At 49.8% G+C, this 25,024-nt stretch overlaps 3 protein-coding genes across 3 annotated transcripts; 1 reads left to right on the forward strand and 2 right to left on the reverse strand.

The window, feature by feature from the left end:
- Nucleotides 1–13: 13 nt before the first annotated feature.
- On the reverse strand, nucleotides 14–2,417 carry LOC117840367 (SCARECROW-LIKE protein 7). Its single transcript, XM_034720876.2, has one exon. It carries the CDS (start codon nucleotides 2,140–2,142, stop codon nucleotides 454–456), a length of 1,689 nt encoding a protein of 562 aa, XP_034576767.1. The 5' UTR covers nucleotides 2,143–2,417; the 3' UTR covers nucleotides 14–453.
- A 6,435-nt stretch (nucleotides 2,418–8,852) lies between these two features.
- On the forward strand, nucleotides 8,853–14,127 carry LOC117838622 (cyclase-associated protein 1). Its single transcript, XM_034718717.2, has 10 exons — nucleotides 8,853–9,227; nucleotides 9,561–9,732; nucleotides 9,818–9,882; nucleotides 10,780–11,101; nucleotides 11,199–11,364; nucleotides 12,164–12,273; nucleotides 12,356–12,411; nucleotides 12,501–12,557; nucleotides 13,059–13,202; nucleotides 13,740–14,127. Exons 1-10 carry the CDS (start codon nucleotides 8,946–8,948, stop codon nucleotides 13,824–13,826), a joined length of 1,461 nt encoding a protein of 486 aa, XP_034574608.1. The 5' UTR covers nucleotides 8,853–8,945; the 3' UTR covers nucleotides 13,827–14,127.
- Nucleotides 14,128–14,148: 21 nt separating this feature from the next.
- On the reverse strand, nucleotides 14,149–17,079 carry LOC117838623 (glucan endo-1,3-beta-glucosidase 7). Its single transcript, XM_034718718.2, has 3 exons — nucleotides 16,520–17,079; nucleotides 14,583–15,631; nucleotides 14,149–14,476 (listed from the first exon to the last, which is right to left on the reverse strand). The coding sequence occupies exons 1-3, from the start codon at nucleotides 16,587–16,589 to the stop codon at nucleotides 14,303–14,305; spliced, it is 1,293 nt and encodes a 430-aa protein (XP_034574609.1). The 5' UTR covers nucleotides 16,590–17,079; the 3' UTR covers nucleotides 14,149–14,302.
- Nucleotides 17,080–25,024: the final 7,945 nt, after the last annotated feature.

The following is a 25,024-nucleotide window of genomic DNA, read 5'->3' on the forward strand; positions in this document are numbered from 1 at the left end:
AGTAGCAAGGTCGAAATCAGCAATGTTGCCAACACAAATAGAATTATGTTTTGAGTACTACACTACCACTACAACTGAATTAGAGCAATGATACTCCATACAGTTATAGTTAGTTTTACCACAATAAGCTTACTAATTTCAAGAACGAAGGTGCTAATATGATTTTTCCTATACATACACAAGAGGGATGCCAATTGTCACCAGAAAATCACATGAGCAAGCAATCTACTCCACCTGCTATCAATTCCTATACAATTAGCGCTAAATTTGCTCTAACTACTCGTAATGTGGTAGAACAAACATCAAACAAGTAAACTAAAGTCCCCAATTATACCATCTAGTCATTGTCATCATCTTGGGAGGAAACTAATACAATGCAAAACCAATTCTAGTCATTTCTTCCCTGATTCTATGACAATGCTACATACAACAGCACCAATACACAAAAAGGACTCACCGCCAAGCAGACACGGTGAGCAGCGGCCGCTTCTCCCATGCCAGGGACAAGAACGCTGGTGGCAGCTCAACAAGTGAATACTTGTACTTTGCATCGTAGTTCCAAAGCAGAAAATCAGCCTGGCTCATGGCGTAGTTGCTGAGCTTGACTGGCTCAAAGCCGCAACACTCCATCAGTGTCTGCCACTCCCTGCTAGCCGCCATCCTATCGGTCCTCTCAGCGCCTTCCTCTGGCCCAACAGCCCTCCGAATGCGCTCCCCAAACATACATCGCTCCACCCTCACCCTTTCCGGTGAGTCCCGTGCCATTGCCACATCCAGTGACTCAAACACTGGCTTGTAATAGCACAGTGCATTGGCAAACCGGTCGACGAACCCAGCTCGGTTCAGACTAACCTCATACTCTCCGAGGGTAACTACTGATGGACTAAGTGATTTGGCAAGACGGAGGACTCGCCGCACCGGCTCATCGGAGTCGCCAAGAAGGTGGTACAGCTGGAGCATGAAATTGACCGCCACGGCCTCATCTGACTCAACCAAGAAATCCGACCGATCCAGCTCGTGCACTGGCCGCAGCAATGGGACAAACTCGAAGTCCACCCCAAGAAGCTTGGCGAAGTCGCGGAGACGGGCACTGGTTGCGGCGAGGGACGCCGCAGGCTTCGGCCCCAAGTACGGTGAGGGTACACCGGAGATACGTACCCGGGATGGCTTTCCCTCGGGGCGAGTGGCGAGCGCCTGGAGCAGCGCCGCCCATTGGATACCCTGCACGATCCCGAAGTCAACGATATGGATCTTGGTCGCCGCGCCCGTGGCCTCCAGGATGGCCTGGCTGGCGGTCAGGTGCGCAAACTTGGAGTAGGGGCAGGCGTCATTGAGCGTTTTGTAGCAGAGCGTGAGCTCGTCGGAGGCGAACCGCGTGTCCGGCGCCGTCGAGGGTTGCGCCCCGCCTCCGCACGCGAGGCGGCGGGCGAGCGCGTCCGCGAAGTAGAACGCCACACGCTCCGCGGGGTCCCCGTCGTCGGAGGCGGCGGCGCGCACCTTCACGAGCTCCACGGCAGCGAGCGCCGGGTCAGCAGCCGCGGTGCGGGAGCAGGCGAGGAGGGACTGGAGGACGGGCTCGGAGCAGGACGCGTCCATGAAGCTCGGAGAGGAACACGCTGCCGGCGCGGCGACGGCCGCAGGCTGGGGAAGCGACGCCGGAGCTGCGGCCTCGGGCTGGGCCGCCGCGTCGACGTGGGCTGCCGCAGCGGGGGCCGGGACGGGGACGGGAGGCGGCGGAGTGGTGAAGATGAGGCGCTCGAGGTCGGAGTCCGCGAACGGCGGGTCCCCTATGAGGCTGTCCATCCACACATCGGAGTCGAAGTCCGCGGCGGCGGCGAGGTCCGAGAACACCGCGTCGGCCGCGGACGCCCCGACGAACGCGTCGGAGAAGAAGTGCTCCGAGTGGTGGGGCCACGCGGCGCCGCCGTACGGCAGCGAGGCGCCCGGGATCTGGCCGTGCGGGGGCGCCGGGGCCGGCGGCATCGGCGGCGCCTGGCGCGGCGGGAGCTGCATCGGCGGCGGTGGCAGGTGGTGGTGGTGGTGGTGCCTCTGATGGTGCTGCTGCTGTTGCTGCTGCTGCTGCTGGATCACCTGCTGCGCGATGGCCATGAGGTTGCCGCTGTCCGCGCACATGTACGCCATGGCGCTCCCCGCCGTTCCCGGTGGGAGAATCGCGGAATGGTGGGTGGGGAGCGGCGGGGCCGGGGGATTCGGCGGTGCGGTTTCGTGGGGAAGGGAAGGGAAGGGGACTAGGGGAAGGGGGGAACGGCGAGCGAGCGGCGGCAGAGGATTTAAAACAGTAGGGCGTGGGCACTGTGGTGGCACACTCGCAGGCACTGCGCAGGGCGCAATTACGGGAGTGTCCTCAGGCGTACAGAGAATCCTAGAGTGGAGTACCTGACTGCGTAGAGTAGTGTACTGTGCGAGTGTATGTAGTTGTGGCTTCCACTTCGGTGGCCGCCGGGACGGACGGACCTCAACGGTAAAATGGGACTAGAGTGATGAGAGAGGGTGGTGCGGCTGGGCTTGAACAGCGCCGATCAGGTATGACTCGCTGGGATCTTCTACGGTGGGTGATTTCTGAACTCCGCGTGTCACTGCAGTAAGCCAGGATTATCTCTCTTGAGGAAGTAAACTTTGTGAATAAGTCCATTGTAGTTTCCAATTCATGATCCGGTATCAAACGACCCTGCCAAATCTCGTACTCACTCTGATTGAAATCACATGGTTTTTATTTCGTCTTTTGCTATATTATTTTTTTGACCAATAATTATTCTGTTAGTATAAATCTGAAGTTTAGTGAATTGAAGTGAAACCCATTGTAACTCCAAGTCACGTTGAGAAGTGTTTGGGTGGCGGAAAACGAAATCGTGATGGAATGAAGTCAAACCAATTTACATCCTTCCGGTTACAGTTCTATATCATTTTAGACTTTGTTACTCTTATCTAAACAAGTTATCCAAATGCATGTGGTCATTTCCAAACTCCATTTATTCACCTATTGCCCATTATTATGCACTTGCTAATTAAATGTTCCAATTCCTATAAATAAATGTGTTGTATTTTGTACTAGGCTATTCTCAATGAGAGTTTCATTCTCATTATTATAGCGCCATGTCATCATTTCTGATGATGTGGCAAATAAATAACAAAAAGAGAAAAGAGAGGGTTTCCTCCACATGGAACCAAATGGTCACTCTTTTGAACATATTCGGATCTCATACAGATTATAACAATCTAGATAGTGGCTAAATATAATAAGAAATTTCACATAGTAGTGTGCTGCGAGGGTACAAAACATGCATGTCTATTGTGATTCGTGAGCCATTCCCCTCGGCCAAAAGAAATGAAGAAAGGTTTTTCATGCTCTTGCACATGTTCCTTACTCCAGCCATAAATAAATTACTATAATGTGTTTCAAAATAATCGACTATTTTGACATTTATTGTTCATGATTTGACTAAAAATGTTTCTTTAAGTACTAAATTAACTAAATCGAGAAAAGTATCAAAACTAATTTAAGCATACAAGATATTTATTTATTTGCAAGCAATTGTTATAAAAGATATATGGTCAAATGCTGAACAATAAAGTTAAAGTTGTCAATCATTATAAAGTAGAGTTGATTTGTGGTTGTTTTTTGTTTGCATACATATTGTCAGGTGTGCTTTGAAGATTGTTTTCGAAGGAGTACTTACAATTTGAACATTTTAGCAATTTTATTATGGTTCGTGGCGACGTTACGACCACACCATGACTATCAACACCACATATTTAGATAGAAAGGCATTTCGCAGTTTTCTCACGAAGAGAAGCAGATTAACAGCTAAAATATCCTGCATCTTGGAGCAGCAACTCCAGACAGCATACATCACGCCTGTTCCTACCTTTCACTGTCCAGATAGGGTCCGCTTGGTTTCTGAGCAAGGCTGCTCTTGCCTCGCCTTGCCTCGGTGGCACGAGCAACGAAGTCCCTGCCAGGCCGGGCTAGCCGATTCGGCTCTATTGCTTGTGCAAGGTAATTCTTACCCGCACAAGCACCAAGAAAGTCTTGCTGCACATTCATCAAACGCATTAGCTTCCCAGCTATCCTTGACAGGCAAGGTAATACAGGGATCCAAGCGGACCCCGATCAAACCCTGGAGTCAGAGTCACTATCTTTTCACTCAAACAATTGTGGCTCTGGTCCCGGACAACGAAACGGTGAGTGAAATGGCCGGGCGCCGGCCGATCTAGACCGCAGTCAGTCCAGCTGCCATCCATCCACTTCACGCTCGTTTCACAGAAGATCTTCACAAACCAACCACGGGGGGAGGAGGCCGGTGGACCACCCCGCCACGCCAAACACAACGACCGTTCCCTCCCGCACGCTGGCGCGGCGTGCCCTACCCGTCCGTGACGTCTCTCTCCCTGCCGCCCCGGGACCACGCGGCCCTCGAGCTCCACTGCCAATGGGACGCAGCAGAGAGCAGACCAGAGGCACCGCACGCTGCCCCGACCGGATCGAGGAGGCGAGGCCGAGGCCAATAGGCCGGCCATCCTCCCCGTCCCCGTCGTGGCAGTGGCCGCGGCTCGCGCAGACGCGCAGGGCCCTGCTGCCTCGGGACGCCGCCCCGTGACGTGACCCGTGCGGGTTCCCCGGCTGCCGGCCTCGCGCCCGGGCGGCGGCCCCCACAGCCCCTGCAGGCTGCAGCATTGACGCCGCGGCGCTCTGCGCCGCTGCGCGGAGGGATGGCCGGAGCCGGAGGGAGCGGAGGGAGGACAGCGCCGCTCGGCTCGGCCGTACGGGAGGTACAGGGCTTTGACTGTCCTGCCACGTCTGATCGGCTGGCACGCCTACTCGGCTACTCGCTACTCGTAGCGGTCTACGTGGCGCGGGGCCCGGGGTCATAAACTCTGAAGTTAATGCCGTGGAACAAAACAAGTGCTGCGCATTGCGCGGCCCCTTTCTGCCTCCCGAATTCCGGACTGGCCGTAGCTGGGGAACTGGTGATAGGCCAGCTCGTCCTCGTCCGTCCCCAAGCAACACGGTCACCCGCCCACCCCACAAGCAATTCTGCTGCGCGCACGAGCTAAAGCTTCGATCATGCTGTCCGTGATCCGTGAAGATGTTACACGTGCAATTCATCACGGAAATATGCCGGGCGTACTGCTGCGCCCCCACGTCTGAGGCTGTTCTAGGACGAGGCGGCGCTGAAGCGTCAACGGAGGCTCGTCGTGTCGTGTTCGCACTGGAGCCGGTGACGCGCACACTACAGTGGGCACGAGCAGTCAAGCACAGCTGGACAGGGTCTTGCCCGCGCCGCGGCCACTGGGCGCTGGTTGCACGGCGACGACGTCCGCACGCGAGAGGACAGGTCCCCCGGCCCGGCCGGCCGGCCCCGGTGGGAGTGGGACGCAGGAGCGCGCGGTGCTCCATATCGGGCGCCGCTCGCGCCCATGGGAACGGCGCTCGAAGCGGCCCCGCCGGCGACGTCAGCCGCGCGCGACGCGAGGGAGGCCGGCGGGCAATTTCTCGTTTCCCTTGTCTCGAGATCTGTCGGCTCCCTTTTCCCGCTTATTTTCGCGGCACACCAATCTATGCGCCGCCTGCTCCTTTCTTTCTACTCCTCCCGCGAGCAGGATAACGTTGCCTACGACGACGCCACGACGACGATCCGAGGACGGCGATGTCTCCACTTTCCCGTGCGCGCTCTGCCTCTGCGATGGCTAGGACGACATACCGTGCCGTATCATGTGGCATCGCTTTCCCACAGAGGAAAATTTCTCTCCGACTCTCCCTCCATGCTCGTGAAGATTACTGCGCCAAGAAGAAAAATACCTTGGCGACCGCTTTGTTTACTTTGACGCACATGATAAAAAATAAGCGAGGAAAACTAATGATGGTGGCAAGGCAATCATCATGTCTAGCCGTATCGGAACTAGGAGAGGAACCCTTATCTAACCACGCACCATGGGCGATAGATCTCGTCGCTTTACCACAAAACTAGGGCGCGCCCTCGTAATCTAATCGTTTTTACACGTGCGCCGGTCGCCCCGGATGACGTGTCTACGGGGGTCCTGAAAGGCTGAAAATGATTGTGCCGCGACTTTGAGGGCCAACCAAATTACGTACGCTGAACATCAATCCCGGTCAACAGTAGATTTTTGTAAGCATTCTCGCTGTCGGGACGTGAATCTCGAGCTCTACTGTAGATTGCTGTGCTGGGGAAGCGTGCGTCCCGGACCTACGAGCTGAGGCCGGGGAAAGCGAAGGAGCAGCATGATTTGGTCTTCCCCCCAGTTCGCAAGTTTACTACTTACCAGTTACCACTCGATAAACTCGGTCGTAATCTTAATCGCTCGGGTTAACCACAACCCATGCACTTTGTGAATTATGCACGCTTTCTTTTCTTCGGCTTGTGGTTTTCTTACTCGTCTTTTCCCTCCAGAATCGGCACTTTGTGCGTTCGTGACCCGCGACGACTCGTAGTTTTCGTTTCGTTCGTTACCACCTGCAATGGGAAAAGGTGCCCAGGAAAAGACAAAAGGAGATCGCACCATCATCGAGTGCGGCAAGTCCCCAAGACGGGGGCAAATCCACCGACCGAAAGCCCCAAAAATGCACCCGAGGGTCAAGCGGCGCCTTCACACCTGACCTGGCCGGCCAGTGCGGGGCGCGGACGTCACCGTCCGTCGCCGACGTCGAGCGGGCCTCGCCAGTCGCCAGGCCCTGGCGTCGTCACCAACCCGGCTGGCGCGACGTCGACGCCCGTGCGCGCGCGAACTCTCCCGGTCAGTCACCCGATCCTCTCGCTCGCGCGCGCGTCCCTGTCCGGGATGTGCATGGCACCACTCCCTTGGCCCGAGACTTGGACTGGCTTTTACTGGTCTGCTGGTCTCCGAAAGGCTCCAGCTACCAGGCGCCGCGACAAAGTTGGCAGTCGTGTTCAGACCTCGTCGCAGTGCCGCGGCGCGCGCCGTCGTGCCGCGCGCGCGGCTGGCTCCACCATCGGCAAAGGCGGGCGACGAGAGGCGGGCAAAGTCCAAGTCGCCCGCGCGACGCGCGGATATGGGGAGTGCGGGGGCGGCGCCGGCGCGGATTTTCGGCGGGCGTCCGACGGCGAACCGATGCGTGCTGTCTGAAACGTTGGCACTGAGACGCCGCTGCTGCGGGCTGCCGCTTTCTGCTTGGAGCCTCGTCAGTGATGTCAGTGAGACAGTAATTGCGCAAAAGGCCCTCGCCGGCGGTTGTCACTTGTCAGGGAGCCCGGTTTTCAGAAGCGTGCGCTCCGCGCGATCGAAAAGCTAGCGCGAACGGGACAAGGTTTTCAACGGCGCGTCTGAGGTTGGCACGTTGCTTGGGGCTCTGCCTGTCAATCGCTTGCTTGTTTGGGAGACCAGCCAGTACACTCCGGATCTAGTGATCAATCATCTGTCCCGAGCAGGCTGCTCCAACCGCGCTTGTCTCCGCTTGGAAGCAGGAAGCGACGAGGCGTGCGTCTCCGGCGTCACCTGCAGTGCACGCAGCACTAGCGATGGATCGCCATCTTGCGTGCGTGGAGGTGCGTGCCGACCAAGTCGTGTTTACCCTGGATTCGGAAATTATCGTGCGAGCGAGCCTAGTGGTTGCTCGCGGTGGTTCTAGTGAGTAGTGACTAGTCTTGTCTCATTCATTGGCCTTGGTTGTCTGTTTGTCGTCTTATACGCTCATATGATTGGTCGCGGCAAAGGGCAATGGTCCGGTACAGCGTACGCATAGTAGTACAATGTACGTGTATAGTATATGTGTATGTATGGCAGCGTATGCTGAAGTGGACCCATCGCATGGTGGAGCAGCAGGCCAGCAGCTGTGGGCTAAGATTCCGATAATCTGTTGTTACTCGTATGCGGGGCTAAGCGGTAAATGGCGTTTTTGCTGTACGGTAACAAAGGAAACTTGAGAAAAAAAGGGAGAAGGAGACGATCAGCCCACTGACCTCTATACGGTTGGCCTGCCAGAGGCCCAAAACGTTTGATTTCTTTGAAGAGGGATTTGGGCCGAGCCCGCACCGTTAGGCCTTTTTGGCAGGCCTCTGCTGCTGCACGCGAATCTCTCTAACGAGACGAGCAATTCTTCAGACTCTCTACACGACTTCAGAATTGATTTTCGCTATTAAAAAGAAGCTGGGAACTAAAAGGTGATGACAAAGCCCAACCGATCGACTGAACAGACGCTGCTAAGTGCTCGTGAAGCAGAAGCTGAGGTGGTCTTGCAATATAAAGGAAAAAACAACACAACACATGCGTTTTTTTTTTTGACAGCACAAGATTTCGGTCGCAACGATGAATCGGAAAGCTGCGGTGTCGCGTCTGGCGTCTCGCGTCTCGCCTTCCTTGGTCAGTCTATGGTAGCTTTCGGCTTTCGGCAGCTCAACCAGCTCATCGATTACAAAAAGGCATAAAAAAGATCATGTGCCGGTGAAAAGCCCAAACGTCGTGCTGGTGAGTGGTGACCGATGACCTTTGTTGGGTTACTTGGCACGTAACATTCTCGATTTCTTGCTCTCGGAGGGAAGCACCCAACCCGAGTGATCACAGGCAATTTCCTGCACAATGCAGCCGTGCAAATCGATCGACGAAACCGTGTTAGTGCATGTACTGTTACAGCACATGCCAATTACACCATACTACAGCATGCAAAGAGCACAGTACAGCACTACAGGCTACAGCATGCAATGGGTGGCACACGTATTTCCTGAAATTTATTCGATATACTGCCACGTCATCTCATGTATTTCCTGTCGCCGCAGAAAAAAAGAAAACGCGGAAAAAAAAAAGCCCGAAAGAAAAGAGCGGCACCGCAAGCCGAGAAGGCGCAAAGCCATAAAACCGCCACAGCTGGGGGAAGCGGCGCACGGAGAGAAAGGGGGCCTGGGAGAGGGAGGAATTGACAGGGGAGCACCCCGCGTGGCTTGATCTCAGCGATGGAGGCGGCGCTAGTGGAGCGGCTGGAGGCGGCGGTGGCGCGACTGGAGGCGGCCGTGGCCTCCGGCGCCTCGCTCGCGTTGGCGGCGCCGCGCGACCTCGACGTCCCGGCGGCCGCGGATCCAGTCATCGTGGCCTACGACGAGTTCGTCGCGGAGGCCGTCGGGCGGCTAAATACCGCGGCCGAGAAGATCGGCGGGAAGGTGCTCGACGCCACCAAGGTGCTCGCCGAGGCCTTCGCCGTCGCCAAGGACCTGCTCGTCCAGGCCAAGCAGCTCCAGGTACGGGACAGACGCGCTTCGTTCCCACTTGATCTGAATGTGTCGCCTGTGCTCCGAGTGTAGATCTCTGGGTGTTCCGCCTATCAGATGCGCGAGATCGATTCATCGAGCTGATACTTGGGGGGACGCATTTAGCAATTTTCAGATTCTGTTGATCACGTAGTGGGCTTGCTAAGACCATTCTGTCGGAGTGGTTGCTCTAGCAGTGAATTATTCTATGGTTGTCTTCGTGCATGCTACGAGTTACGCAGGCACCAGTGGATCTAAATAATGCAATGCTTATCATTACATCAGCGATTCAGCGAGCATTTCACCCCCTTTCTTATTCTGTAGAAACCAGCATCAATGGCTGATGCGCAGGGCTTCTTGAAGCCCCTCGGTGATGTTATCGCCAAAGCAACTGCAATGACTGAAGGAAGGAGGCCCGACTACTTCAACCATTTGAAGAGTGTTGCTGACAGTCTCCCTGCTTTGGCTTGGGTTGCATTCTTAGGAAAGGATTGTGGTTAGTAAACTTATTCCCCTGGGTTTAATCTTGTCAAACTTACACAAGATATGCCGCTCATTTTGTTTTCCTGCCTTTCTCCCAGGCATGAGTTTCCCAACAGCTCATGTGGAGGAAAGCTGGCAGATGGCTGAATTCTACAATAATAAGGTATGCTGTTTCTGTGACTATAGTGCAATTTCTGCCATACAATACCTTGGACATCTATTCATACAGTTAAAATAGATCTGCATTTACAGCGCTGCATTTTATTGAAAAGATCATCAATTCATCACACTTCTTTAAGACAGGTTCATATTGGACTAGAGGGATGTAATGAGAACATGCCGTGACTATATTAATTTTCTTCAGGCAACACGATTTAGCATTTCTAGTACTAGGGGTTATACCGTTATGGTACCAGCTAATTAAATTTATTTATGAGAAATGGGATTTGATGCAGCTTTTATTACGCATGTCCCAAATGGCAGTGTTCTGGGCCGTATTTATGTAACAAGGGTTCAAAAATAATCAAGTATGTCTAGCAACAGCAGAGATGGATTTTTTTTTTGTTTATGTACTATACCCGTTTTAGAGAAAAAATATGTAGTTGGCTAGTTGCCGCTTCAAAGAACAAAACAATAAATATGCCACTTACAGAACCTTGGACAACGCGTTTAGTCCATTAATATTTTCATAAATGTTCCAATATCGGCTATATGAAAATTTATTCTTACTAACTTTTACCTTCCTCTCATAAAAGTTTAATATAAATAAACTCTGATAACACCTATACTCCTCCATTAATGTGTTTGAAGTTACAATATTAACTATATGTGAACATTTATCGTAATAGATTTCTCTTTAGAAATGCTTTCGTAAATCCTTCTTAAAGTGCAACTCTAGAACAAATTATGTAGATTTAATTACTCTCATATGCTTTCTTTGCTGATTAATTTACTGCAATGCTCTAAGATGCTCTTAGCAATTCAATTTTTTATTCTACTGTGAAGCAATCAGAAGGTTCTGGTTGATGAAGCATTTACATCATTTTTTTTTTCCTCTTAGGTTCTTGTGGAGTACAGAAACAAAGACCCTGATCATGTTGAGTGGGCTAAAGCACTGAAGGATCTATACGTGCCTGGTTTGCGGGATTTTGTTAAGAAGCATTACCCTCTTGGTCCTGTTTGGGGCCCCGTTGGAGGTGCCACTGCTTCCCAACCAAAGGCTGCTGCTCCAACACCTAAAGAACCAGCAGCTAAGGCTCCCCCTCCACCGGCTCCTCCTTCAGCGCCTCTTTTTACCACAGAGAAGTCTCCAAAATCTTCACGGCCAAAAGAAGGGATGTCGGCTGTCTTTCAAGAGATTAGTTCAAAACCTGTGACTGCAGGTAGATGGAGACACTTGTTAGGATATGAGGATTTCCTTGTTACTCCCAGGCCATATTAACAGGCATATTAAACCACATTAACATTATTGTTGTGCAGGGTTGCGAAAGGTTACCGATGACATGAAAAGCAAAAACCGCACTGATAGAAGCGGTGTTGTCAGCAGCACTGCTGCTGCTCCTGCAGCTCCTGAGAAGACCTCTCGCGCAGGGTCCTTCTCCTTCAAGTCTGGACCCCCAAAACTGGAACTTCAGATGGGACGCAAGTGAGTTTTGCTGTAGTTCTTAAAATGGCACACCATCTAATGTTATCTAAGAAATTGGAGCTGTTTGTCAGCTGTTAGATTGTGGACTTAATGATTGGTACCCTGCAACAACAGCTAACAGGCTCAAGCTGAACCATGTAGTGTTTGGGTGACCTGTTGTTTTGTTTGCTGGGTTGCTATAGCGAGCTGGCACAAATGTGCACCAAAATGGGAATTCGGCCTTTTGTGCATACTGCATAGTAGGAACCAGGATGTGAAGCTTAAATTAAGCTGTTGGTTTTTTTTGTCAGGTTTAATGATTTGATAGATTAGATTATTTATTTGATTGTTTCAAAACTTTTAAGATGAAATATTGGAATGAGATGGATGAAATTAATGACCATTAAGGGTTATTTAGGTAGAGTAGACAGTTAGCTCTTTTAATGTTCTTTTAACCTCATACACCCTCCATTTGTGTGACACATCCCGCCAACCCAACACCATCTTTTTGTCATCTCAAGCATCCCACACTTAGTCACTTGTGTTTCCTGATTGCATGAGTTTTGAACCATATGGGTTCATCTCATTTGGGTTTTTGCATTCAACCAATCACAGCTTACCTGTCCAGTGTGCATGCTAGCCATGAGTCAGTTTTGCATATCTTATAATCTTCTAGAATGATTATGACATTCCTAAATGTTTGAATACAATAATGAGACAATAACCACTCTATTCCAACTTATGTACTAACGTGTACTAACATGTTACCATATGATGCTCATGTGTTAATATGTGTTCCATCCCTTGTAACTAATGACAGATGGGTGGTTGAGAATCAGGTTGGTAAGAAGACCCTTGCTATTGATGATTGTGATTCCAGACAATCCATCTATGTATATGGATGCAAGGATTCCGTCCTTCAAGTAAATGGTAATGCGCAATTGTTTATCTTTGTTTGGATGTACACCTTTCTCTATGTTTTGGTAACTACAATTGTATAAGCTTTTTGCAGGCAAGGTTAACAATATCACTGTTGACAAATGCACTAAATTTGGAATTGTTTTCAAGGTTAGTTTAAATTGTTCGAGGCCAAGAGGTTCTCAGCTAATTTTCCATATAGTCCTGGCAACAGAACATTTATCTTCTATGTGTTTCAGGATGTTGTAGCAGCTTTTGAGGTTGTCAACTGCAATGGTGTTGAGGTCCAATGTCAGGTATTCGATGTTTTATAGTACTTATATTTTATGTGTACATGTATTTATCATGTTTGTTTTTCATTTTCTGGGATCTTTTTTTTACACTGTTTCCTCTGCAGCTGCTCTGTTATCCTCTTTGAGCAGATGTCTTGCCAGTATATTGTATGGAAAGTGTTTGATGATTGTTGGCCTATTAATGATTCATTCAAATAGCTTCTTGAATTATGATGTGGTTGCTTTCTATTTTTAATTTAATTCTTCAATTCTGAGCTCTCAACAGCCTTTCAGAATCTTGATTATAAATTTTCTTCGTTTTCTCTTGAACTTGTTATGTTTACGATTTTCACCAAATTGAAAATGTCCAGAGTTATTTATTCTCTTTTATAGTATAACTAATATTTACAACACAAGTTCACTATTTTTTTCTAGAACACACAAGCTCACTTTTTTAATATATTTTGTTACAATATCTACTTACATTTTTGTCAAAAAATTGAACTACTTGTCTTTTACTCTCAGGGTACAGCACCGACAATATCAATTGACAACACATCTGGATGTCAGTTATACTTGAGCAAAGATTCGCTGGGAGCTTCAATTACTTCTGCTAAATCTAGTGAAATCAATGTGATGGTTCCGAGTGGTGCCACTGATGGTGATTGGGTAAGATCTGCTCCTTTAATTCGTACTTTTGGATGACATAGTTCCAAAACTTATTATTGTATCAAATGTTGAAGAAAAGAAATGTGGCAGCATGTCATTTTGCAGAGCATTTAGGCCCATAGATGATAGACCACTCATGAACAGATTCTCATTGTATATTATTGTAGGTAGACTTCCTACTTAGGCAGAAATTGAGTGGATGACTTAAGTTAATCGCCTCATCCTGATTGGTTTTTGGAAGTTTGTTCTAGATGCCAGATTTAAGATGCTAGAACATGTTTCCTTTTTCTCCTCAATTTGCTGACATTCTTCATCACTTTGGTACCAATGTCGGTATTTGCTACGCATGCATAGAATTTAACCTGGCAATTTAATGAGCAGTTTTGATGTCAGATTTCAATTTATTTTATTTTATTAGCAGCCTAGATTTCCACACTCTGGGAGTGGGTAACTTGGGACAGATCGACATATTCCTGTTTCTCTAAGTGTACCAACTATCAAAAGCTTGTAGCTAAAACTTGAGCTCTCGTGTTGCAGGTGGAGCATGCTTTGCCACAACAGTACATCCATAGTTTCAAGGATGGGCAGTTCATCACGTCACCAGTTTCGCACTCTGGAGCGTAAATACAATGATTACTGCTATTGTGTGTGTGTGTGTTTGTTTGACCGGCTTTGCCTTGCTTGAAGATGATGGTATGCTGAGATCTGTAGCAGTTTTTGGGTCTGCTGCAGCACTGGACTTGGACTGCGAATGCTGTTTTTGTTGTCCGTTGCTCAGTGCGCGGTGTGTATGTTTAGTTTACACACTGGTTCCGTTTGATTGGTTTTTTGTATGCCAACAACAACTTTACTTGGTCTATGTCTTTAGCTGATCATTCTTTGGCATCGGATCTCATTATATTCAGTTGATGTGGACGGTTTCTCAGTGGAGTCTCTTTTCAGATGATTGTCCTCTTACAATGTGACAGATGGCAATGCATTTATCGTGTCGTAGTACTTGAAATCTTGACGCGTTGCTTGGATCGTGAAGCCACACACTAGGAATACAAAAGCTGCCTCAATACATTGGCTGGGAAAAAGAAAAGCCTAAAGAAAAAGAGTCATATTAACATCTGCAAAGCTGTGAACCAAAAACCAGCAATGATAGTTAGCACTGAGAAAGTGCGAGACGATTCGGCAGCATTGTGATGAGTGCAAGCTACCCTCGCCGTCGCCGTCCCCGGCGCGCAGGAAGGCCCTGCCACCGCCGCCGAGCCTGGCGGCGCTGGAGTCACCTGCACCAACGGAAGCGTTCCATCAGAACTCACGAGTTCGCGTGAAGCCAGTGAATAAACTCGAAAAGAAACACCGGCAGCTTGTATTGTAACGTAATAACCTCACCTGTGGCGTTGGCAGCGCCGGTGGCGGCTGCACCGACGTCGGCGCCGGCGCCGGCGCCATTGCCGGCCCCAGCCCGGCCGTGCCGTTCCTGAGCAACCCCGTCGGATACGTCTCGGTGAGGCTGGTCTGGAACAGCCCGAAGTACCTCTCCGACGCCTTGCCGGGCTTGAGGTCCTCGTCGTATACGGCGAAGATGTACGTCTCCACCGACTTCCCGGGCGCGCGCGGCGTGCCGGCCAGGGACCGGAGGTGGGAGACGAGGCCCGACACGAAGGCGCGCGCGTTCTCCACCGTGGCGCCGGCCTCGTCGGTGTCGCCCTTGTGCGGCCACCCGGTCTCGGCCACCACGATCTCCACGTCTTTGTAGCCCTTAGCGTCCAGTGCCGCGCGCACGGCGTCCACCATCGCGTCGAACATGTTGGTGTAGGTGAGCCCGGACCCGGCGTCCGGCCGCCCGGCGTTGGGCTGGAACAGGCAGAAGGCCAGCGTCTCCGGCCGCGGGTCGCTGAGGTAGGCGAAGTAGGGGTACGGGTTGATGAGGAACGGCGAGCCGGTCTTGCTCAGGAACGCCAGGAGCGGGTCTAGCGTAGCGGAGAGCTCCGGCTTGAACGCGCCGGAGGAAGGGGGGTCGGAGCTCGCAAGCACGTCCATGGCGTTCACGGTGGAGACCTTGACGCTGGAGTTGGGCGGCAGCGCGTCGTAAAGGTTCTGCATTGCCGGGACGAGCTGCGAGGCGAGCGACGCGTCGGCGAAGAGGACCTCGTTGCCGACGGAGACGGTGGAGACCGCCGGCGACGAGGACGGAATGTGCGCGGCGACCCAGGCGGAGGCCGCGGCGGGCGAGGACGCGAGGTTGGCGATGTCGCCGTTGGTGGCGCCGAGGAGGAGGGAGATGCCCGTGCCGGCGAAGGCCGAGACGACGGCCGGGTCCGTGCCGTAGAGGCGGACCTTGGAGATGGTCGTGGACTGGAGGAGGCGCGCGGTGGACGACGGTGGCGGGAGGTTGTCCGCCACGTCGCCGTAGTTGATGCCGATGAAGGATTGCGGCGCTGCAGGCACGCATGCCAGCTACTAGTCAGCGTACTGTGCAGTGTGCACATCAACTTACTAACAACAAGAATTTACAGGCAAATTTCATAACAAAAATAGACATTTCTAAGTTCTGTTCCAAACCCATTCAAATTGAAAACAAGCAGTTGAGCAAAATGCAGAAATTCGGTGCACAGTGATGGAATCGAGTTCAGTCGCAACCAACCGAAGACTCAAGATGCATATGGCCTAAACATCCAAACATCACACGTCAAAAGCGAAGTCCCATGCGAAAAATTCAAAACGGCTCTAATCACATCTGACGAACCGGCGAACGTATCTGTATGCCAGTAGCGGCAGGTGTCGCCGCGTCAATGCACGGCGCTACATGTCGCCGTCGCGCGTGGCCAGGTTGACACCTTGACGGTGAGGTGAATTCCGTGCAGCTCAGAAAGCTCCAGAGAATGCCAACGCGGGACACGGGCATTTGTTCCTTTCGCTGTCCGATAACGATCGAAGAAAGCCGTATGGAGGAGTCAAGAGAAAGCAGTAGCTTGATGAGGGGAAAGAAAAGAGCATATAGCACAAGAAGAGATTCAGCTAACGAAGTTGGAAGCCTCATAAGACCAGTTTGTAACTGGCAACCAACGGATTCAGCTATGCTGGATTTCTTTCTCTTTTGACCTTAGTTTTGTAATTGGCAATCAGCATTTGATGTTTCAGCAAGAACAGAACAGAACTCTGACGAACTGACTTCCAACACAAATTCCGCCAAAAGGAAAAGGAAAAGTAAGAAAGAAGTAAGCCCTCAATTGTTCCAGCAAGAGCAGAGCTTCGATTCGTTTCAAAAAGAAAAGGAGAGCAGAGCTCCGATGAACTGACAGAGTCATATACAAGAAGACACTCACCTACTGAAGGAAGACGAAGGAGCTGGATGACTCCCAAGAGGGCAAGCATAATCCACCTCCTCTCCGCCATCTCCCCTGTCCCCTCCTTCAAGCACAAAAAGAAACAGAGAGGCACGATCTGATCGGACTCCGCGTGTCTCTCAGGCGCTCTCCCGCTTCTTATGCTACGGCCTTCGGGCCGTCGCTTTTCCCGGCAGGCCGCGGCGAGCTAACCCTGGTCGGGCGGGCCTTCCACCCCGGTTGCTTAGCGAGGAAGAGAACGAGGCCACGGAACAGGGGGCGCGCTCTCGTCGCTGCCTTTTGCCGAGCAATCAATAACAACAAGGCCGTGCAAAGCTTTCGCTAAATCGGGTGGAAAAGCGGAGGACCAAAGCGCTAAAGCCCCTCCGCTTCTGCTGAAAACAAAGCCGCCGCCCTCGTCTTTAGAACGGCGAGCGAAGCCGCCCGGTTTGAACTGTGCAGCGACCGGCGAGGGTAGGGTAGAAGGAAGCCTGTGGAAGGAAGGATTCAAAGGATGGCGATGGCCGATGGACCACAGGTGATTTTGTAGGGTGTTTATATAGAGGGCATGGTGAATAATCCTAGAGGTAAAAATACCAGTCAGATTATCCTAACAAACTCTATCTTAGACGATGGGATAAAGACACCTATTGATTGGATCTTTTCCTTATGCTGTGCCACAGTTAGCTATAGGCCATTGGGTTTGGGTGACGCGTGTACATGGCAAGTCTCGATTTTTTTTTACGTACCCCAATCACGCCAGCCGCACTAAGAAATTTTGTGCAGAAAAACAGGTGGCAGGACGTTGGGGAGCATAAGCTTACCACTTGGGCGCCAATTTTTTTTTCGGTATTTCTTTTTTTATATAACGGGATATTTTGTGATACTTCCCTAAAAAAGAAGATTCATAATTCTCGCGGCGATAATTTTTGCGAGGGACGATGGTCAACCTATATATTCCTGGGAGTTAGGGCTGAATAACCTGAAGCGAACAGGCCGATGCTTGCCGTGCTGGCGTGCTGCGCTTGGACTGTGGAGTGTAGTGCTGGTCCGGACTCCGGAAGAACTCGTGCCTACCACTACTAGTGGAGCAAGTGGCGCGACAGGGCACGCCTATAATTTGCAAAAAATGCATGGACGCGGTGATAGGTAAGCAACTCCAAGAGTCTCGTATCGGGGCTCTTCTAAATTTTTTTCCTCTAAAATATTATCATCCCATAGCAGATCTCAAAAACTAGCTTTACCAATATTTCAATACAGTTCACATCATCAGGAGTAAGCCTATCCAACCTCTAGCTCCCCACACTTTGCATACAACGATATCAGCCTGGTCACAAACTCACAACATGCTCGTGCAAAATACTCTTTTGTATTGTGACTATGGACTTAGCATATGAAATCATTAAGTCCTTGCAAAGAAGTAAGAAAATGCCAGTAGGGGTAGCCAGAAGCCAAAACAATTTCCAGGTGACCACTGGAGCACAGTGAATAAGGTGTGATTGTTTTTTTTGGAAGTACTATGGGCAAACCGCATAATTTCATTCTATAAATAGAGAAACAAAGACGATCAGACAATACTTTTCTTCTTTAATCTCACAGATGTGAGAAACAATCGGACAGTATTTTTCTTCTTTAATCTCACGGGCATGAAGCACCGTGTTTACATATCATGGTTTAGAAAAGAATGAGGTAAGCATGCGGATTCCTTAACAATTTTAAACATTTCCGCGCAAGGTTAGCAGAACAATAGCGTTATCCTGTACTCAGTTCGTCGGAGTCGCTGAGAAAGTGCATGAGCGTCGTGCTGAGGAAGACCCCGCCGGCGAACTGTGTGCCCTGCGCGACGAACACCTCGTCCCAGCGCATGAAGTAGGGGGACACCCGGCCAAGCAGCGTCCTCGTGAACACCGCCGCTAGGCACCACAGCTTCACCGCCACCCGTCCCCACACGCGCAGGTTGGGCTTCGGGGCGGCGGCGGCACCCGTGTCAGGCTCCGGGTCCCCCCCCCCCCCCCGCCATGCGCCCACGCGGTGATCGCGGCGAGGTCAAGGCAAAGGAGGAGGTGGAGGTGGGCGATGGTGATGGTGTGGGCCATGGCATGCGAGGAGGAGGTTGGTGTGTCAGGATTCACGAATCGATAAACTACTCGCTCGCCCGCGAATGTGAGGAGTTGGCAGGTTCGTGACAGCGCTCCCGGCGCCCTTCGCGGCCTCGCTTGCCCAGCTCGCCGCTGACAAGCGCCTCCTCGCCACGCTGGTGCCACCCCCTCCATCGCCGCCCCTGATTCCGACGCGAATGTGCTGATCTCTCGGTCCCGCGGCGTCCCACGCGGCCGCGCTGGAGGAGCTGATGGGGTCCGCGGCGGCGCTACTCAACTCTGTTCCGCCGGTTGGGACCTCCTCCCGCTGCTCAACTTCCGCCTCCTAGGCTCCTATGAAGTGGATCGCGCGGGCAAAATAAAAAAAAACTCGTGGGAAAGGAAGAGGGGGCGATTGGGGGACGGCGTAGTCGTGCAAATATGCAGGGTGACGGTGTCTCGATTCGGCTCGCCCAATATTTTGGGCAGGTTTGGGGAGCTGTTGGGGAGGGTTTTCTTTTTCTTTTTCTCCCTAATTAAGGTATTAGGAGTAATTTAAGGGAGCTTTTGGAGTCTAAGAGGTCTGTTGTGTGCATTGCAAGAATGCAAGTGGGTGCTGAGTCTAAGAGGTCTGTTGTGCATTGCAAGAATGCAAGTGGGTGCTGAAGGTGCACGAACTTGGAGGTGACTTTTTTTTTTCTTTTATAAATTTCTGCTTTTTCTTTGGTTGGGGTAGGATGCGCCATATGAGTGTTGACACATGTCTCATCTAGTCATCTTACTCTTACAGGCTAGTGCTTCCTGTTGTGTGACATCGACTATCGGGTGAAGATTGGGTATGTAAAACATTGAACAAGATATCCACAGGTAGGTGGTAGTGGAACTTTGACTTTGTTGACGGTGGGTAGCTGTATGATAGGACCAACTGGCCGAGTATCCATTCATGGTTGACAATCTGTTAAGTGTTAGCCCTTTGTGTTTCTACATGCGCTAGCCTTTTAGAGGCCATGATTCCAATCAATTCTTGGCAACAGGTGATGAAACGAGCAAGTATAGCGCTTGCAACTGAAGGTGTAGGCATGCTGCATGCACGTGAGAGGCACCAAAGATGCTACGGAGTACTAATCTTAGCACGTATCATTTAAGAAAATAACGACGAAAATAAGAGAAGTCAAATAGTCGTCCATCTATTTATCCATATGGTCCGATGACAAACTAAAGCGTATATCGAAGCCCACAAACTAGCAAATGAATACGGGCCGAAGGCAGCCCTTGTAACCCTAAGCTCGGCCCAGTTGTAGACGTTGTAACCCTTGAGGCTTCTCTGATTTGGTACCTGCTGAAGCGCCATTCACATCACCATTATCAGAAGCGCAGTTCAGATCCTCAACAGTGCTGAACCCATCAATAGCAAATGTCAGAAATCATGCAGCAATAATTCCGAACAAGAAAAACTTATTTATTATTAACACCATATCCTTGAGGCTTCTCTGATTTGGCACCACCAGCTGAAGCGACGTTCACGTCAGCATCATCAGAAGCGCAGTTCAGATAACCAACAGTGCTGAGCACACCAGTAGCAGAGATCATTTAAATGTCACTAGTTTGATGCAGCAATAATTCTGAACAAGAGAAGCTTATTTAGTAAGACCATACCCTCGGGGCTTCTCTGACTTGGCAACAGCTGAGGCACAACTCACATGACCCTCATTAGAAGTTTCACTACTAGATTCTTGGCAAAGCATATGCAAAGCTGTTGCGGTCTGTCTTCGAATATCATTACAGCAATAATAATCCCGTTCCACGAATCTGTCTTCTCGGCTCAGCACGTAACACAAGAACTTAGCCTCCTTCGCTAAACCCTTTAAAACATCATCTTGTAATTGGTGAGAAGCTGCTTATCAGTATAAAAAGAATAAACCACAAAAACTAAAAGCAGGCAGAGTTGTCTTTGTAAGGGTAGGAACATACCACCATGGCGCCAGCAGCGGCGTCAGATTCAAGCCCTTCATAGAGCATAAGATTAAAGGCAGACTGCCTGACCTTTTTGCTCAAGTTGATCATTTCAGTGGTGTCGAACTGACAGTCAAACAAATCAGATAACAAGCCAGTCTCCTTCACGATACACTTCAAAATTGAAAGGGAAAAGTTAGCAAACATCAAATAATAATTGATAGAAATAGAAATCAGGTAAGGCACAGTTGCGTCCAATTTGTAACAGGCATACCACTAAGGCTGCAGCTGCGTTATAACATTCACCCGCTGATTGGATCACATATTTTGCACGCTCCTCGATCTGATGGCTCAGGATGATATCTTCAGCAGTGAGAAGGTGATGGTGAATGAAGCGAAAGTTGGTCTCGATTTCAACACACTAGAAGGGATTTTTTTTTGCATTGATAGTGTTGGCCTAAAATGATCTTTTCCATTAACTACACCCACAAAGGCAGCTTGGTTACATATTTATAGCTAACCTGGGGTAGGTGGCTTACAAGCAAGCAAATCATTTAAAAAGCATCTAAGCATCTAAAGAGCATCTAAAGCGGTAATTGGTGATAAGGTGCACGTAGACACGAACCACCCACGGATACAAGTGCTCACATGCATTAAGTGCACACAGGCACTACTAATACATTATTCTATCACCATCAGGATTTAACTCTAACATTCTCCCCCTAAGTCCTGAATGGCAAACGAACCATCCCAAGTATGGTTCGGAGTTCTTGGAACTTGACTCTTTCTGAGTGTTGATGTAGTTGGCTTGACGCTCCCTTCGTCTAAGCAGCCCCTTCATGGAAGATAAGATTCTTCACCAATGCTTGAGCGGACTTGCTATCTGGCATCCATCTGCATCGCGGCGCGTCAGGTCGCGTGTCCCTCAACCTCAGTGAAGGAGCAAGACTCGCTGTTGTCGCGCGTCAGGTGAAGCACGGCCTCGAGGTTGTGAGGCACCCGTCCTGGCACCGGCTGGTCGCCGAGAATGTCCGCCATGGTGCGGTACCGCAGTGGCTCGCCATCGTGGCACGCGTCGATGCGGTCCTCATCGTGAGGGAGCGGAGTGGCGAACTCCACCGAGCGGGGCTCATCGTGAGTTGGTGTTGACGAAGCAGTGCTCGGAGGAGTGGCCGTCGCTGTTGGAGTGTGTGGCATCGGCGGTTGTGGCGGTGGCGGTGGAGAGCTCGCTACGCCCGGAGGAGTACTCGCCGGAGTCGGTGGAGGACTTGCCAGTGCCGGTGAAGAGCTCGTCGTAGTCGGTGGAGACCCGGGGACTGGGGTAGGCATGCTCGGTGAAGAAGAGCTGCTTACTCCCCTAGCTCCCTCGAAGGGGACGTAGTCGCTGTAGGTCGAAGTCGAGCTGCTGTCCACCATCTTGCCCCGCACCATCTCCTTGGTGCCGAGCTGTGCCACCTTCGCGTAGAGGACGTGGAGGTTGTTCTTCCCTCTATCCACCTTGGCGAGAAGGTGTCGTCGTCGATCCTAGATGCGGAGCACTCCGCTGTCGGTCTCCACGCGCGACCCGTTCTCATCCAGCTGCTCGAGGCTGATGATCGAGTTTCTCAGCGCAGGAATGTAGTAGACACCGGTGAGGAGCCGGTGCTTGCTAATCTTGGCGACGAGGACGATGGAGCCGACGCCCTTGATCTCCACGGCCGAAGAGTCGCTGAACTTGACGGAGCCATGCACGCGGACGTTCAAGTCGGAGAAGTACTCTCGGCACCCGGTCATGTGGTGTGTGGCACCACTATCCAGGAACCAACCGTCGATCTTGTCGTTGCTGGTACCGTTGCTAAGCGAGACGTGTGCGCGCGACTCATCAAGGTGGAGGAGAGCCGTCGGGACATTGATACTCATTTGATACTTGCGAACACTCACGTATCAGATACTGATACTTATTTGATAATGTCCGGACACTGATACTCATTCGATACTTGTCAAACAAGTATCGGATATCTTAATAATTTTTAATAAATAAAATAATCCTAATGATTTGTGATACCTTTCCAATTCTTTCACTATACCTAGAAACCCTAACCTCTCATTCTACCTATAAACACATTATTGTTCACCTATAAACACATTATTGTTCACAGTACTAACGAGGAAGAATAATAGAGGATATACTCTCTTCATTTATTTTTATAAGGTGTGACATGACATGGCACAGTCTCCGAAATTATACTTTGACCATTAATTTATCTTATTTTATATTATTATGGTTATAAACTTATAATCATTGGAGAGTACATTTGATTACAAATCCAACTATTTCAAGTTTACATCATAAACATAAAAAAAATTATTGGTTAAATTATTAATCAACGGTAGCAAAGTTTAAATCTTGATATGCTCGTATGCCTTACAAACATAAACGGAGGGAGTAATGAAGTACTATATAAAATAATAAGACTACAAGAACCTTTTAAGTGATACTTACAAATTATATATGTATTTTTGTTATTATTTCTATTATATATTTATATTAAATATATATTCGCATGTCCCCGTATCGGTGTTTTTGGAAAAATGGTGACTTCGGGTATATTTGAATTATACATATTCATTGAATTAACAGAAATTTGTCATGGTTGTGGCGAGTGGCAGAATGTGCTCCCAGCCAGCTATATATGTATACACTTTACACGATATAATGGTTTTGCTTAAGTGAATAGCAACATGATACACACGATGATTATAAGCTACAGTGTCATGTGTTAAGTTTATTTTAGGGAATTACTATAAAACCTGCGGCGCGGCGTTGCCACGCCAGCTTGAGCCGGCCTAAAGGACTTGGGAATAAATTATTTTTTGTGAGGAAAAGTTATTGGCAATATAAGTTGTATGATGGAAATACTAATTCTCTATCAAGTTCAGGAGCTCTTCACTACATGATTATATTTTCAATGGTGTTTCCTCGGTAAAAGATCAGAATAATATTGTGCCTTGATCTGAGCATTTTAAGAATCTCTCTATGGTCTGCGTGTGGCGGCCGAGGCCTGCGCTTTGACTGGGTTGGACCGATGGAGGGAGTGGTAATGCATAAGACCGACGGCAGGTTGTAATCTGTATGTGCCGAACTCATTTGATGATTTATTCTTGTTGGTGGTTGTGTTAACGATTCGGTAGCGGGGAAGGAGAAGAAGGAAGAATTGGAGGTAGCAAGGAATTGGGGAAGGAACCAGGAATGATTAGATCAGAGTGATCGTTTTAGTTCATACAAATCATGATTAAATGGTAGCTCGAAGTCCAACGCAGTTGTACACCGAGTCATTGATTGGATGGGAGAATAATGTTCTTATCTAGTAGAGTAGATTGATCTTGACGAGGTCCTTCAAGCTCACTCGATGATCTCGATGATCACCCCTACCTAGCATCCCAGATGTCGGTGTTTTATATCCGGCAACCTACCAAGGGGTATCCCGAGGTAGTAGATTGATTGGTGGGGGATTGTCGAATCTGGAACTTGAAGGTAAAAGCGAGGACACAAGACTCAAATTTATACAGGTTCGGACCGCTGGAGTAGCGTAATACCTAACGTCCTGTTTGTGGTGTTGTATATTGCGCCCTGCACTTAGGTGTTGTTTGGTTTTGAGGATTTAGTCCTCTATTGTGGTTCTATGAGGTCTTGGCCTCTGTTGGTCTAAGGTGCCAATCTAGGTACCCCTGCCCTCCTTTATATACTTCAGGAGGCGGGATTACTAGTCGATTACAAGAAGGAGTCCCAGTAGGATTACAGGGGAATCCGAGTAAGAGTCTGTCTTCTTCCTTCCCTGCGGGTACTGGGGATCTATCACTAACAAGGCCCCGAGCACTTCATAGTCGAATGTAGTAGTCTTCAAGTATTTTTCAGATCCTTACCGAATAGTTTTAGTGCTCCTCAAGTACTTTGTCTGGTTGAATCTTCAAAATTCCTCAAAGCTGCCATGAGGCTATGGTGTGCTCAAGCACTTGATCATCTTGATTTTGTAATCTTCATTGTGATACGGAGGGCGGCGAAAGTTGCACTACATATGAAGTAGCCCCCAAGCCTTAGGTTGAATCGAAGAATCAGGTTGAGGGTCAATAAAATCTTGAATCTTCTTTGTCTTGAAAAAATTAACTATTGGGTGTAGCTTATCAGCCCCCCGAACCTTGGAATGATTAGATAATCCATCCAAGGGTCTAGAGAGTAGTTTTGCGGTGTCACACAAGTCATCATCTGAGTAGTATTGCGGCATCCATCCCCTGAGATTATGCTTCAGGTGAGCCGTAGAAGCCACATTGAGTAGTTATTTGACACTTAGCTCCCGAGCTTGGAAACTAGTTGAGCCACTTGAGATATTCCGAGTAGTAATTGGCACTTAGCCCCCGAACCTAGAAGCTAGCGGAAAAAGTGCCACCTGTTTTTCTATTTCATCCTATTGAGCAGGGTTATATCTGTAGGCCTTAA

This window comes from Setaria viridis, chromosome 9, assembly GCF_005286985.2.
Source record: "Setaria viridis chromosome 9, Setaria_viridis_v4.0, whole genome shotgun sequence".
NCBI lineage: Eukaryota > Viridiplantae > Streptophyta > Magnoliopsida > Poales > Poaceae > Setaria > Setaria viridis.